The following is a 16,336-nucleotide window of genomic DNA, read 5'->3' as shown; positions in this document are numbered from 1 at the left end:
TATGAAACAATGCTTCCATTTGCGAACATACGCACTATACATAAATGTTTGTTCGAGCGCATCTGGTGCTCGCACGAGTGCACCTAGCTCCCATACCAAAGTACATAAGCTTTAGAAGCCACTGCCTATTGAAATTTAAGAGTGCTCGAAGGAGCACCAAAGTGATTAAACGAGTGCCTAAGTGCTCGAACGAGTACAAATTTGGTTAGGCCCTTGCTTCTTGTTTCGTTCATTTATATGTTAAGCCCTTGCGTACATAGCGTGATGCTTGTTTAGTCCCACAATATATATATAGTATAAGGAATGTCCTGAGTCCCAACTTGCTCTAAATCATTTTATTAAATTTTCCTTAACCGTATCATATATGTTCAAACCTATGTGTCTTAACTTATTTGTCACCATACTCGAGCAATATGACATATTGCTTTAGAGTGACAATGCAACTTAGTCGTATATGTACATACCCTTGCTCATTTTGACACCAAACACAAGAAGTTAGGTGCATAACTTCTGAGTGTCAACCTATCAACCTTTGCATGCTTCCGGCTACACCCATGCCTAGCTAGGAAGTATATTAACAAGTTGTTGAGTTGTGATGCTAAACCTCCATGAATTTTTATTTTTAGTTCAAGATTATGATGTGATTAAGTCTTACTAAATTGATTGTCATAAATGTACAACGTACTCACTTTTTTTCTTTATCCGGATTAAAGAGCAATAACAAAAATAAAAAAATCAAGAAAAAAATTAAACAAAATTATAGATGGTTTATTGTGATAGAAATTTAAAAACCCATTGTGATGATATATTAATATCTATGAAAAAAAAAACGGTAATATTATACTTTTCTCATTACTAAGTTAGGTACATGCATGCAAGTAAAATCTAGACATACACACCAAATAATTACAAAAGCTTAGAAAGGAAAATATTTTATATCTCTTACAACCCAAATACTCTTGACCATCAAATATTATCCAATTGATGAAGTTGCCTAGATTCCTATCTATAGCACCACATTGATGAGTTGGTTTAGTACCTTAAGCTATCATTGTTACAAAGGAACTAAAGGGTATGTTGGTAAATGAAACTACCCTTAGTTTTTATATATAAACACTTGAGTTGTAGTGTACTATTATCATCCCTTAACTAAAAATTGAACTAAAAAATCCCACAACCCTTTCTCATCTCTCTCTATTCCCACCTCTTTTTCTTACTTTCTTCTAAATAGGGTCACAAGAACACATAATACATACAACCCTTTTTTCCTTTTTCTTCCTAAAAGTAAAAACCCAAAAAGAAAAAAAAATTTTAAAAATTTTAAAAAATAAAAGATAATATAATCTTCTTCTCTCTATTATTCTTCCCCACATGGAAAAAGAGTTGGATCATCAAAAAGAACTCCAACTTCTGCCACCCCCACCTCCTCATCCTCCTGCTACCACCTCCTCCTCACGTGCTCTTCCTTGGTTCAATCACCACCGTCGATCTTACCACCCATCTAACGGCGGAGATCATCGTCATCATGATCATGATCATGATCATGATCATCTTCATTATCATCATGCAAATGGTGGGCCATCTCTTGATTTGAAGCTGTCCATAAGTTTGAACCCATCTGAGCCGTCCGATTTCAGCTGCATCGAAGCACTGAAATGGCAAGCTAAGGAGCAACTAAGGGTGGCTGCCATTGAAAAAGCATATGCAGAGCGAGTTAGAGAGTTGACTCGGAGAGAAATTGAGTTGGCTCACTCTGAGTTCGCTCGAGCTCGTGCTATGTGGGATAAAGCTAGAGAAGAAGTTGCAAAGGCTGAAAGACTTAGGGATAGTGCTACTACTTGCATGGGAGAGATCACTTGTCATTCTTGCAGGCAAAAATTTCGACCTAATTAATATTCTAGCTTTTAATTTTTATTTCTTATTATTATAACTATATATATTAATAGAAATTGTTTTATGAAACGGTCTCACCGACAGATATAGCTTAGACATAATATGAGAATATAGGCCGCTTGTTTGAGGTCTTCGCACCGAGTTAAAGACGGTCTCTCATAAGATATACCGGGTATGATATTGATGATGAGAACTATATAATAATAGGAAAAGTTGTTATGAAAAATCCCACTTTTTGCTCATCTGATTTGCTGTGAATAATCTTTACTATTGATTATTTTTAAATAATTAAATTTTTGTATATTTTTTTGCTGACAGCATTCGTTGTCATATTTTAACTGGGTTTGTAGGTACTTATTAGCCATTACACTTATTTCTTCTTCCTTCTTATATTTTTTCATTGGTCTAACCCACTCATCTTTTAGCTAATTAAAATGTAATAAAGGTTGTTATCAGCAAAAAATTACAAATATAAGATTATTTAAATATAATTAATACTAGAGATTATTCACAGCTGCTAGAAAAAGCTAAGATTATTTACATAATTTATAGAAGTTATTATTCAAACTAGTTAGAGGGTGAAAGAGAAAATATATCCAAAATTTTAATTCATGTATTGTTGTAGAAAATTTGATTAATTTACTTTAATTTGGTGGGGGGTTTTAGAGCATTAAGCATCCAGCTGATGATTATTATTGTTTTAAAGAATGGTCATTGCTGGTTGGTGCAATCTTGTAGTATTTCCTAAATTAACTAGAATTTGAGTTTGGTAATGCCAATATTTACTTCTTTCATGACTCCTTATAGAAGTATGTATGAATAAATTAATTATTTGAGATGCTACAATAATACAATTGTTATTTTATTTATTTAATTAATAATCTTTAGTTTTTAGTAATTATTGTACTCCCTGAAAAATATTATACAATTTCAAATATATGAAACTTTATTGAGCTATATGGTGATTCATCATAGGGACATAGAGAGTAATTGTATCGAAATAAATTTTGATGTATAAAATATTTTATTGTTTATTTATTTTCAATAGATAATTTTTGGGTGAATTAATTATAGTTTCTAAAATCTGAAGCATAGTATTTTTAATTCTGAAAAATAGTTTTCTATTAAAATTAATTTTTCATAAAAAATGAAATGGTCTGTTTTACTTGGTTAGATATAAGAGGAGCTGAAAAAGGATTTAAAAAAATCATGGGCTTGAATTTTCGACAAATACTCAAATTCAAGTGGAATACTAGCTATATTTTCCTAATGTGTGAGATAAAATGTGCTGTGTTGCATTTACACTTCTAATTAAAGGTTTGTCCTATGAAAAAGAGCGTTGTAGTGTATAATTTCTCTGTTTTGAAATACTAGCTATATTTTTGTTATGGGAATTATCTATCATTTAAGCTTATTTTTTATATTGCTGCCATGTGTAAGTAAAAATATAGTCAAGTGGAATTCTTTTTTAATCGTCTAATCGCATACTTTCATAATATTAACTTTTTATAATTTAAGACGTGTGTAGTTAAATATATAAATGAACAAAATAACGCATTAAATTGCGTAAAAATTCAAATATAATAAGTACGATGGAACAGATTAAGTATAACATATCATGTAAAAAAAGTTATAGAGCATTAGATGACCTATGATAAATTTAATATTTTTATAAGAAGTTAAGAGTATTAAATTATATCCCCTTATTTTCAACCTAGATTTAGCTTTTACCCCTTAATTTTTCATTCAAGTTCTTTATATATTCAACAAAATATTCAAAGTCAAGTTAAAGATTAAGATAAATATGTTTTTGTCAAAAAAAATTAACTCAATCAAAAGTTTAAGTTGATGGTTGAAATTTCAGAATATATTTTATAATTTGACATGTCCCCTCACACAAGAACTCTCTGGGCTCGAAATGTAGATGCAACACATATATGCATGACACTAAATATTCTATTTGAAATAATGAGGGTGGATGAAATTCAAACTCATTATCTTTTGTCATGTTGGCTTTAGCTTGTCTTGGACTTTTTTGGGCACTGTGCGAAGGTAAACAAGGAGTAGTTCTTATCTTGTGCATTAATTTTTATAGTGATAATTGACAAACTACTAATTTTCTCAATCAACCAAAATACTAATATGCTCAATTAACTTATTAATCTAAAAGATACGATAAATTATAAATATCATCACTTTATTACTTAATTAATACAATCATTATGGATGAAAAAAATATCAAACTATATCCATCAACCAGTAATCCAAAATCAAACAGCTAGCTAATTAATTAGTCTTTAACAATGTCAAATATGACAATTTATTATGGAAAATCATTGCTATTAATTATATGGATGCTTTTTCGTCCATTTAAATATATTATTAGTTTTTTGAATATATAGATAAAATTAAATACATTAAAATAACTAGATCCTAAATAACGAGATCGTAAGGTGTTGCTAATGGTCGTTACTAACAGCTTTTGATCCCTCTCTATAGATTGTTACAAAAAGTAATTAAATGCATCGACAATGAAGAAGGCGACATGACATTAATAGAAGGATTGTTTCTGAGATAAACTGTCTTTTCACATAGGTTGCTGATAGTACTATTGCTGTCTTCCAATAATGCATTATACTTAGCCGTATTAAACAGATCAGATTAGATCGGGTAAAGGTTAGGGTCATGTATAAATAGGTCAGAAAATTCTTGACCCAAACTCAATCCATTTAGTTAATTGGGTTAAAAATCACAACCTTGACTCGACCTACAACAAATCAAGTTGACCTGATTTCGACCCACTTAACCCCTTTATAATTTTATTTTTCTTCGTTTTAAGGTTTTTAACATTGATCAAATCTAAATGTTTAGGCTTTAATTTTAACTTTATGTTTCTTTGTTGTTTATTTTGTATTTACTATAAAAAATAAGAAAATACTAAATGAACTAAGTTTAGCCTATATTTATTGATTTAACTCGAAATTAACACATTTAATTAAATGGGTTATACAGGTTTTTTTAAGGTTTAAAATTTTGACCTGAACCTAACCCATTTAATAAACAGATCAGATCGGGTCGACCCATTTAATTAATTGGTTTAAAATTCTCAACCCAAACCCACTAATACTATCTTTCGTTTCTCTTTAATAGCTAAACTTTTTCGGGTTGAGGTTCGGTGAATTAACTAACATGCGGGTTGAAAGATGGTTGGTTTGAAGAGAATTGGAGTCTCGATGGAGTCTAGTGCCCAATATCGGTTGATGCGTAACTCCGCAGAAGGCATAAGTTTCTGTGAAGAATTATGGTTAGTCGTGAGCGAGACTATACCAAACCTTGGCCGAGATTATTTTTAATCATTTATAAAATAAGATTTACATTGCCTCCAGACTTTATTGTAACAAATCATGTATAAAAGTCATAGCCGCAAAGTAAATCTAAAATAAATTAGGACTCAAAATATCAAGCTTAACATTTTCTTGAGGTGCATTTCTTTAACACAAATCAATAACTATATAAATGGCCTTGAAAGAAGTGTAACTTTAAGTCTTGTATTAATTAATCATATGTTAAATGACAATTAAAGAGTAGAGGAATTTAATCTTAAAGGTTAAGATAACAAACTAAGATTATTAGACCTTAAGCATGTATTATTGAGTGGTAAAGGGCACTCCAAGTTATGAAATAGTACACACTCCCGTTGTATGCATAAAACAAGTGCATGGAGTGTGTTACATGGATTTGTTATTTGATAATTTAGGCATACAAGTACATCCTTGGGAAGCAAAGAGAGACTATTGAATCACGTGAAAGCAGAACAGACAAGCCAAACCAGCTGGACCTACTGCGGGCTGGATCGAGCCGCTCACCCGAACATGGGTCGAGCAGGCTTTCTAACGCTTGTTGTCTTGCTTTTTTTGGTTACAATGCAGCCCCATTTGTCCTATTTGCATATATATATATATATATATATATAGTAGAGGTAGAGCCAAGCTACAAGCTTCAGCCTTCCATTCTTATCCTTACGATACTCTCTTTTTATTCTCTACTCAATGTAATGTTCACACACACAAACTCTATGGATGTAATTCCTTCAACATTATAATAAGCTTTCAACCTCCCATTATCCTTTTAAGCACATAATGATACACTAGCCTAGAATGGTAAATGTAGCCTCATTAATGGTGAATCACCTTAAATCTTAGTGTTATATTTACATTAGTTTTATTGCTTAAACCACCTTAATATTTGTATATAACCATAGTTCATTAGTGCACCTTCAAACCATGATTATTAACCTTATCTTAGGGAAGTCTTTTAGGATGTATAAGGTGATCAACCGCAAAAGACCTCTCTTTCTCCCATATATGAAAAAGTTAATTAAAAAAAAGAAATATGTTAAAGTTTATTAATAAAATAAATATATTAATTATAAACAAAACGCAAAATAAAAGTTTTGAACAGGGCCTCAAATTTTCCAAGACGGTTTTGCCTTACTCTTATATTAATGATAAAACTAACAAAGACATGCAACTTACATGAATAAGTGCACATAATTTAATGAGTAACTGTACTTTATAATTCGACCAAAAACCTACTCCATCAAAATAAGGGACATTAATAATGATAAAAAACAAAAAACAAATTATCCAATAGAAGTGTAAGATTGATGGCCAAAATCAATAGCATAATTATAATCTTGAAATAAATCCAACAAATTTACCATTGTGAGCACTGAGCAGGCAGACAGATATTCATGTCTTACTCCAACGCATATCATCTCGCAATGTTGACTCATTTCTATCCTTGCTAGGCTCGCTTTTGGAGTAAAACGCTGCTCTCATCCCGACCCTCTTCCTCATAATCTATGTCTTTAAGATCCACATTTCAGAACTGAACACAGAATACGACGAAGACACCAACACTAAACACAAGGCCTCAAAGATCACAAAATATGAACATAAAAACATGGCTGATGAAAGGCAACACCCACCCACAAAAAAGGGGACCATAAGTACCTAACCATTCCACCAGTTTAAATTCTAAGGCCATTTCTGCTTCCTTTTTCTTCTTTGAAAAACCCACCAAAAGCATTGAAGGAGTCCAACATAACAACAAATCAAATACTCCTATACCCACCAAAAACCCACCAAGAGATACAATACCAATGTCCGCTAAGACGAGAAAACAAGATAGGACATGTGGATTCACTAGTATCAAACAAACTCCCTAATATCAAATTCATCAAAGGAGAACAAAACGTCAAGCAATGTGAGACAAACTTGGTTACACCGACTAATAGTTGTCCTTAACTCGTTAACAAAAAGAAACAACTAGTGTGTATCAAACCATACAATAACATGCAAAGATTATTCGTGCTAATGGGTCTTAAACACAAAAGGGTTTTTCAAAGAAACAAGCAACATGAAAACAACAAACTAACATAAAAACAGCTAAACGAGAGAACGGCAAGAGAATATAGAAGTTTATGGAACTACTAACATACATACAAAAAAGCTTCTCTATAAAGATTTCCAACCAACTAATAAGCCCTTCTTCCATCACCCTCAGTGATGGTATCCTTGAAGGCGCCACCGCTAGGGATCATAGGCAGCACATGCTCCTGATGTGGTACGATTACATCCAGCAGATATGGTCCTGGAGTATCCAACATTGTTTGAATTGCAGCCCTTAAATCCCTCACCTTGGTAACACGGGCTGCTGGTATATCACATGCTTCAGCAAATTTGAGCATATCCGGGAAGATTTCGGAAGAATTGGAAGGATTCCCGAGGTATGTATGTGCCCGGTTAGCTTTGTAAAATCGATCTTCCCATTGAACAACCATACCTAAATGTTGATTGTTCAAGAGCATGATTTTAACCGGGAGATTCTCCACCCTAATTGTAGCCAACTCTTGAACATTCATGATAAAACTCCCATCCCCATCAATGTCTACAACCACCGCATCTGGTCGAGCAACAGCAGCTCCAATAGCGGCTGGTAGACCAAACCCCATAGCCCCCAAACCACCCGAGGTCAGCCATTGGCGAGGATTTCGGTACTTATAGAATTGGGCAGCCCACATTTGGTGCTGCCCAACACCTGTACTTACAACCGCATCACCCTTTGTCAATTCGTCAAGCACCTGAATGGCATATTGCGGAGGAATTGCGTCCCCGAAAGTCTTAAAACTCAAAGGAAACTTCTTTTTCTGCTCATTCAATTCCTCCCTCCAATTCGAGAAATCTAATTTCACCTTTCCTTTTCTAGATTCCAAAATCTTATTCAACCCCTGTAATGCCACTTTAACATCACCACAAATCGACACATGAGGTTGCTTATTCTTCCCGATTTCAGCAGAATCGATATCGATGTGCACAATCTTAGCCCGGCTAGCAAACGCCTCGAGCTTCCCAGTCACACGATCATCAAACCTAACCCCGAAAGCAAGCAATAAATCAGCCTTATCAACCGCGTAATTCGCGTACACAGTCCCGTGCATTCCCAACATATGAAGGGACAGATCATCAGTACAAGGGAAAGCCCCCAATCCCATTAAAGTACTAGCAACCGGAATCCCTGTCAACTCGACAAATTTCCTTAATTCTTCACTAGAATTCAAACACCCACCTCCAGTATACAGCACAGGTCTCTTAGCCTCACCCACTAACCTCACAATTTGATCAAGAAGTCCCTCTTCATTAGCAGAATAAGTGGGCTTAGGCAACCTAGAAAGATACCCACCTAATTTAATAGGCTGTTCCCAATTAGGAACAACCAATTGTTGCTGAATATCTTTAGGAATATCAATCAAAACAGGTCCAGGTCTACCAGAATTAGCTAAAAAGAAAGCTTCCTTAACAATTCTAGGGATATCCTCAACATCTAACACCAGATAATTATGCTTAGTAATCGATCGAGTTACCTCAACAATAGGAGTCTCTTGAAAAGCATCAGTACCGATCATACGCCGAGGAACTTGCCCAGTAATGGCGACAAGCGGGACTGAGTCAAGAAGGGCATCAGCAAGACCAGAGACAAGATTGGTAGCACCTGGACCAGAAGTAGCAATACAAACTCCAACACGTCCAGTAGCACGAGCGTAGCCTTCAGCAGCGAAAACCCCACCTTGTTCATGTCGAGGAAGAACATTTCTAATGATATTAGAACGAGTAAGAGCTTGATGGATTTCCATGGAAGCTCCACCAGGGTAAGCAAAAACATCGGTAACACCTTCACGTTCAAGAGCTTCAACAAGAACATCGCAACCTTTTCTGGGTTCTTCAGGGCTAAATCGGGAAAAAAAAGAAGAGGGTTTATCATCGGTGAGAGATGAAGGTGATTGAGTTATAGTAGCGGAAGGAGGTTTAGGTTTAGGTGATTGAGAAGAAGATGATGAGATTTGAAGAGGGCGGCGGAGGATTGAAGAAGAAGAAGTGGGTTTAAGAGAATTGGAAAAAGGGAGAGCGTAAATGGAGGATTGAAGATTAGGGATTTTGTTAGGTTTAGTAAAAGAGGAAAACTGTGGGTTTGAAGAAGTGGACGCCATTGTTGAAAGCTTGGAAGGTTGGAAATGGAGGTAATTTGTGTGAGGAGAGCTAAGCGAAAATGGAGAAAGGGAATCACCGAGAAGGAAGAAGAAATGAGTGGAGGCGCTTAACTATGGTTGTTCTTTAATTACTTAAATACCCTTGAATATCAAGATTGATTTGGATTCTAAATTCTCATTGTTGCTTTTTTTTTTTTTTTTGTGGTTTAAAGTTTTTTCAATTTTTTTTCATTAAAAAATTTGACAAGTTGCTACGTGAAATTGATCTTTTTTGGTTTCCACTTTTTCTTTTGGGGGCAAAAGAAAACAAACGAAAACGACCTTAGTCCTTAATGCCTAATGGGGTGTTTTCTTGGATAAGATTAGGGTTGATGTGTTTGTTCTCATGTGTTTTATGCTATTAACATCAAAGAGATGATTAGGTGATAGGGTTGACTTGTCGTCTTTTACCTCTCTATAAATCCTGATTATAGATTTTATGAGGTGGATGTATAAGGTATAATGATGACGAGGAGATATTTTAGGTGATGACAAATTAGCTAATTGATAAAGTCTCATGATGAGACAAACCATTGATCTAAATAGTTTAATTAAGTTAATTAAACACCAACTTTGAATATTAAAATACTTATTTCTAAAATTTAAACTCCTTATATAGATTTATCTCAAACATTAGCATTATAATTGTATATATACTTCCTCCATTCTTTTTTACTTTCACTATTTGCTTTTTCATACCCCAAATGTACGATATTAATTGTTAATATCTCTTATTATACATATCAAAATAATATGAAAACTAGAAATCAATAATCGTTGAATCGAGACGATTCAACGAGATCTCAAATGACTATGTTTTAACTTATAAATCACTGACAATATGAAAGTCAATTTACTTGATGAATAGCACCGAAGTTAACTATAATGCAAGTAAAAAAGAATGGATGAAATATAAGTTAAACTCGACCAACAAACTATTTTGCCAAAACACCCCATTTATCTTCATTTATCCGCTGATTTTATCTCTGATTCAAAAGCAGCACTAACAGCCACTTTGCTAGCCTACTGCCATCTCCAAGATTAAAAAAATTCTAAAATCTAAACCTAACAAAATTGGCCCCCAAGTTGTCAAGGCTTACAAGCACAACAAATATCCTTCAGCAATTTACACTTCTCTGCAGTTTGTAGCACAATTTGCAAGCTTTTGAAAACATTGAATCATTTACCATGAAAATCAATACACCAGTACAACCAAGATCAAACTGATTATATGGTTTCGATCTAACATACGACAAGGAAAATTCGCCCAAATTTCTTGTTTCTTTTTTCTGGTTCGGTATCATATGAAACAGTTTAAACGAAAATAACAAGTCTGTAAAATTAGTCTTTGCAAAGGACATTGACAAAATGACAATTACCAGGTAGAAATAAACAAAAGTAAGAATTTGCTATCATGGAAAGCTTTCAAAAAATTGCATCCTAAATTTTACCTTCTCAACTATTTTTAGACCGTAAATGAAGTTATAGAATAAATGTGGACTTTTCCGAGTTTCTGTACCTATATAGCAAAAAAGACCTGTGTACCTGTGGTAAGTGAAGCTGTACACTACACAAAGTATCCCATTTGAGTCAGTCTCCAAAAAAAATTTACGCCGTTGATATCCTCCCGAGCAAAAAGTGAAGAACAATCCGTTACTCCATCAAATTCCCACACTGATGTCTCAAGTTCCTTTCAAGTCTTCAGTACTCGAAAAAACGATTCCTCAAACTAATTTCATGATCAAATAATATTTCTATATAACTTTCTTTTATTCAAGGAAAATTGATCAACGTGGGACGTTATCCGATAGTAGCACCCACCTGAACAGTTACCTCATCTCCCATTTTCATGGTTTCACTTATTGCAGGGTCATTCAACTTTGCTTCTTTGAGATCAGATATGCCATTACTTGCAACTTTCCAAGTATTTTCCTTCGTCACCTCCTCTGTGGCTTCCGTCATCACCTGAAGTAGTTCCAATGGTGTAGCAGCAGGGTCAAGCTCCCAGCATCCTTTTGGGGCAGTACGGGATTCTTGCCCAGTAAGCAAGAAGGAAGGAACTTGATGTGAAAATCTGAACATTTCTCCGCGTGGAATTACCTTAATATGTTCCTTATCTAAGTGTTGGCGAAACACAGTCTTGAAACCAGCAACTTTCACCAGCGGAATGACAGTTGCTCCTTCCTCTTCGTTGTAATCTTCAAGTACCTCCACCATCTCATATTGATGTATTACCTCATCTGGGGTATGCTCATTCCACTCAGGGGACCAATTCCTGTACAGAGCCCAAACATCCCCTTTACTTGGGTATATTTGGATCACCCCTCTTATTCCTTTTGTCCATTTCACTCTGTGTGAAAAGGAATTTACACTTTTGTTGATTTCATACCTACCTACTCTAAAATCACCACTGGTTTTGTAAAAGCCACAACCAACCCAATTGATTGTCCCAAATTCAGTGGTGGTTTTAGAGTTAAGCCAACTAATGCGCATCTTAAATGGCTTCCTCGAAATCACATTATGAATCATCGCATAGTACCGGGGCATACCATCATCATCGTCATAAGCTGCCCAAACTTGACTGTCACCAAAAGAGTTCTCAGTCCGTTTTTTGTCAAAATCATGGAAATCTGGATCTGGGACAGTTATAGACAAAGGCACATTTTGGGTAGCATCTGTATCATTTTTAGAAGAGGGGAAAGAAGTCTTCAAATTACATTCTGGATGCTTGAATCCTGCATATGAGCCCTGCTTTCTGCCATTTATTTCAGCATTAGACTGAGCTTTGAGAGTAGATATTTCCTCTTTAGACTTCTCTTTTACTTTGGAATATGCAATTTTTCTTAAAGCCACAAGCTTGGCATCTGTGTTCCTCCATTTGTTCATCTGCTTGCAAATTTCATTCTTCGCCTTTGCCATCAACATATTTCGAGTCTCGAGTAGTGACAACTCTCTTGAAAATGCGGGTAATCTAGTCCCAACGGTAGTTGCCTTCTCTGTTTCAGAGATGCCACTCTGAAATCCATTTCCCCTTAACAATGGATCATTGTTTTCAATGCCGCTGTCATAGACCTTGTGATCACTTGCCCGTCTTCTTTTTTTAAGCTTTTCACCCTTCCATGCAGAACATGCTCCATTAGCTTCATCAGCAATAGGCTTATTAGAGGCACTTGTTTTACTCTTCATTACAGCCTCCATGGTGGAACTCATTTGTGAAACTTCATGCTTTCTCTTCACATTCCCATGTGGCAACTGAATCCCATTCATAGCTTGGGCAGCTGAGGAAGGTGCTGGTGGTCCTGAAGTATGTTCAAATATGCTAAATTACTTTTTGGCTCAATTCAAAGAAAATGTAGAAACAAGTAATAAAAGTTCACATTTTATTAATTTGACCCAATTCAAAAAAACAGACTCAAATTCTATCCAGAAAAACAGTATTCATCACCATCAAGTAAATCAGATTTCCTTTGCACCGTGTTTGGATCAAGGGAATTGGGGGAAATCCCACAATTTTCTTGATAACCAAATGTCCAAATCTATCCAAAAATAAAAAGATTTGAAATGAAAATAGTATGTTGATAAGTTTGTAAAGAGACTAGTCCCCTTCATTAGTTTCATTGAAAACTCAAGCACAATAAGCTCCCACTGAGTTCCACATAAAATAATGCAACAACAATGTTAAAATCTTGATCCCAACAATAAAGAGTTAGCTTCTTGTTTTCCTTTTTTCTTTATTTACCCATGTTCCCTTTCTGTTTCTCTCTCCACTCTTTTGTGCTATGCCACCAAATCAGAAATCTATGGTTTTGGTTTTCTTAATACCCATGTTTCAAATGAACTGGCAATGCTCAAGAGGCACTAGTTGCTTTACAAGACAATTCTCCAATCAATAAATCTATAACAAAACAAGCAAAGGCACTAGTTGCTTTACAAGACAATTCTCCAATTCAAATAAATATAACAATTATTTGGCCTTTTCATGCAACAAACAGATGTAAAATTAATAATATTTAACATGAGGATTGGGAAAAGGTAAACGAGAGGATGATAATTTTGCTATTAATTTTATTGAAAATAAAAATAAATAATCAAAAGAAAGATGATAGAATTTGTAGAAAAAAAAAAGAAAGAAAAGAAAAAGGGAAACAAAAGAAGGATAGGGATACATCTGAAATTTTCCATGTCTCATTTTCTTCCTTACCCTTCCGTTCCCTTCCCTTCTACGCAAACAAGGGGAGCTCCCCTCAATTTTCTGTCCTACGCTTTCCCTCATTATTGGAGTATAAACATATGATCCTAGCCGCTTATGCATTTCTAACAGTTAAAACTAAGAAGTCATAGACGCACCTGTATTTCTCCCTGCTGATGAAGTTACAGAGGCAAAGGAGTAGCTAAAAGTATCTTGGGGCAATTGAGCAGTCAGCGGCTGATGAGAATGTGTTTCTGGAGGTGGGATCTGTATTGCCAGAAAGGGCTCCTTGCAGCTGTAGCATTGAAGCTTCTTGTTGAGGTACTGAACAATGTACTCAAATTGCATTTTGCAACTAGTACACATAGTCCAAAATGTATTACGTTTGATTGGAGGAACTAAATTTAAATGGGGATTTGGGGCATTCTGACTCCTTATGCTAAAATTACCATTTTTGACATATCCATGGTGACTGTCCGTGCTAGCAGGTCCTGAAGGCTTCATGGGTACAACTTTATCAAACATATTCCTTAAAATTCTCTTTTGATCATAAGTTTTTCTCCTGGCTTTGTCAGACAATAAACTCCAAGCTTCTGAAAGGATTTTAAATGCTCCCTCTGCACCAACTGATTTGTTTTTATCAGGGTGGAGAGAAAGGGCAAGTTTCCTATACTGCTTCTTCACAGTCTTATCATCACTTGATGGCTCAACGCCAAGTACTCCATACCAATCAACTTCCCCATTTATTTTTCGCTCGGCAGAGATGTAAACGTTGAGTGTTACCAACAAAGGTTGCAGACCATCTAGCCCAGGAAACAAGTTTTGAGCTTTCAAAGCAAATTTCCTTGCTCCAATTATATCCTTCTCCACAAACTTCTTCTCGGCAAGTTCCTTAGCTTTTAAAGCCTCATCTTTGTTGCATTCCATTTCTATATGACTCCCTGTATAAACTATTAGAATCAAGGTCTTTGCTGAGGAGAACCACTGAGTCAAATGATTTCTGCCGTCAAAATTTGATCAAAACTCACAAAGGGTTTTCCATCACTGACAAGCACCTACATCAACATCAAGTTGAAATTCAGTAACTGCAATCAAATAAACAATCTTCACCAATATTGATTATTTCAAGAGTCACGCACATTATTGGATTTCTAAAGGGTTCTCGAAGTCAAAAGGAATAGAATCAACCAAAAGCATCCGGCTAACACATATAAAGAAGAATAACGAGAAAAGAATGTCCTGACACCAAATTCATTAACATTGCGTAAAACTAGCACACCCTTACACAATTTTCGAATAACATTTTTGGAATGAAGGGGAGGGGAGCAGAGGTCAAAAATAGTGAAGTAGCTCCTCCTTCCAAATCCCTTCCCTCCATTTCCCACCCTTCCCCTATTAATCTCCAAATGAGGGAATTGCAATCCCTTCATTTTCCTCCCCTTCCATTGTCATACTAACATCAAAATCCGTCAAACTCAAAGTTAATGAAGAGAAACAGATTCCAAGTTTCTAACATACCAATAAACTCGAAGATGCATACATATTTATTAGAACATTCAACTTAATGTCGCAAAAATAAACAAAATGTCAAACATTTAATCTATTTACTTCTTTCCATCAAGTTCCTCAGCATTATACTATACACAACAGATCAATTTAGGTAACAAATTTCCCAATATAGTAAACAAATTATTCCGTTAATTACACTAGGAAACGAAGGAAGAACAAAAATTATCCAGAAACCAAGCCAAATGGTCTCATTCAAATCTTATACAAGGGTCCAACATTTCAACCTTCACATAACGTAACCTTAGTCCTAAATCTGTTAAATTTCAAAAAACAAATTGCATAAACTTTAGCTTCAATTCAAATTACGTGCACGAACAAATTCTTAATCTTCTGGACTGTTTTAGACTTGAAAAAACACAGAATTTTCAACTTAATCATTTCTACAGATCTATTGAGATTAGATTTCAGTAGAAATTGTACTAATTTCAAACAAATATTCAGTAATCGAATCAAAATCAGTGACAAAAATATTATTGACATTGAACTTCACTCTAGAATCAAAATGCTGGCACATTAAAATGTGATAAAACAGTAACCAATCAAAAAAATTAATATCAAAAGAATCAACCTTACTCATATTCAGGACTATTGATCATCGAAAGATCCTTTTAGAGGATTGAAACACCCTTGTTTCTTCAATGTCGCTGCTATATGGATGATGATTTTTCCCCGAAAATTACGATTTTTGAGAAAATACACAAACCCTAAAGTAAAATTAATTACAGAAATATCTATGAATTATTTAGGAGAAAATGATCATTATTTTTCCAGTATTTATATTTAATACGTATTTTGTTGGGATAACATAACTGTTTTTTAGGAAAAAAGTTTTAACTTTAACCCAGGTTAAATTTTAACTAGGGTTAATCGAAGTGCACATGTCAACTTGGCTAATAAATTGTGAAAATCAATATTAACGAATTTTCTCAATCACAATTTTGTTGCCTAATTTTTTTACAATGTATGGAGCGTAATAAATGATGAGTTGGTATTGTATGGATTTATTAGGGTATTCGCAAATTGTTGATAGTTGTTACTTGATTATTTTGGTTTATTTAACTAATTGATTTTACTAATTTGTTTGACCAGCTAATTTT

The 16,336-nt window shown here is 34.6% G+C and overlaps 3 protein-coding genes across 4 annotated transcripts; 1 reads left to right on the top strand and 2 right to left on the bottom strand.

The window, feature by feature from the left end:
• The first annotated feature begins 1,157 nt into the window (after positions 1 to 1,157).
• On the top strand, positions 1,158 to 2,303 carry LOC130798163 (zinc finger protein SHOOT GRAVITROPISM 5-like). The gene has a single exon (XM_057661046.1). The coding sequence runs from the start codon at positions 1,372 to 1,374 to the stop codon at positions 1,891 to 1,893; it is 522 nt and encodes a 173-aa protein (XP_057517029.1). The 5' UTR covers positions 1,158 to 1,371; the 3' UTR covers positions 1,894 to 2,303.
• Positions 2,304 to 7,246: 4,943 nt separating this feature from the next.
• On the bottom strand, positions 7,247 to 11,282 carry LOC130797457 (acetolactate synthase 3, chloroplastic). The gene has a single exon (XM_057660042.1). The coding sequence runs from the start codon at positions 9,440 to 9,442 to the stop codon at positions 7,433 to 7,435; it is 2,010 nt and encodes a 669-aa protein (XP_057516025.1). The 5' UTR covers positions 9,443 to 11,282; the 3' UTR covers positions 7,247 to 7,432.
• On the bottom strand, positions 10,795 to 16,019 carry LOC130797456 (uncharacterized). 2 transcript variants are annotated; one of them, XM_057660040.1, is made up of 3 exons: positions 15,808 to 16,019; positions 13,829 to 14,725; positions 10,795 to 12,780 (listed from the first exon to the last, which is right to left on the bottom strand). In XM_057660040.1, exons 2-3 carry the CDS (start codon positions 14,595 to 14,597, stop codon positions 11,282 to 11,284), a joined length of 2,268 nt encoding a protein of 755 aa, XP_057516023.1. In that variant the 5' UTR covers positions 14,598 to 14,725; positions 15,808 to 16,019; the 3' UTR covers positions 10,795 to 11,281. The 2 variants fall into 2 exon arrangements, with proteins under 2 accessions (XP_057516023.1, XP_057516024.1); XM_057660041.1 differs by having other exon boundaries at positions 15,813 to 16,019.
• Between the last annotated feature and the right edge of the window lie 317 nt (positions 16,020 to 16,336).

The sequence above is a fragment of the Amaranthus tricolor genome, chromosome 13 (assembly GCF_026212465.1).
Source record: "Amaranthus tricolor cultivar Red isolate AtriRed21 chromosome 13, ASM2621246v1, whole genome shotgun sequence".
Lineage (NCBI taxonomy): Eukaryota > Viridiplantae > Streptophyta > Magnoliopsida > Caryophyllales > Amaranthaceae > Amaranthus > Amaranthus tricolor.
This window is presented reverse-complemented; position numbering and strand designations above follow the sequence as displayed.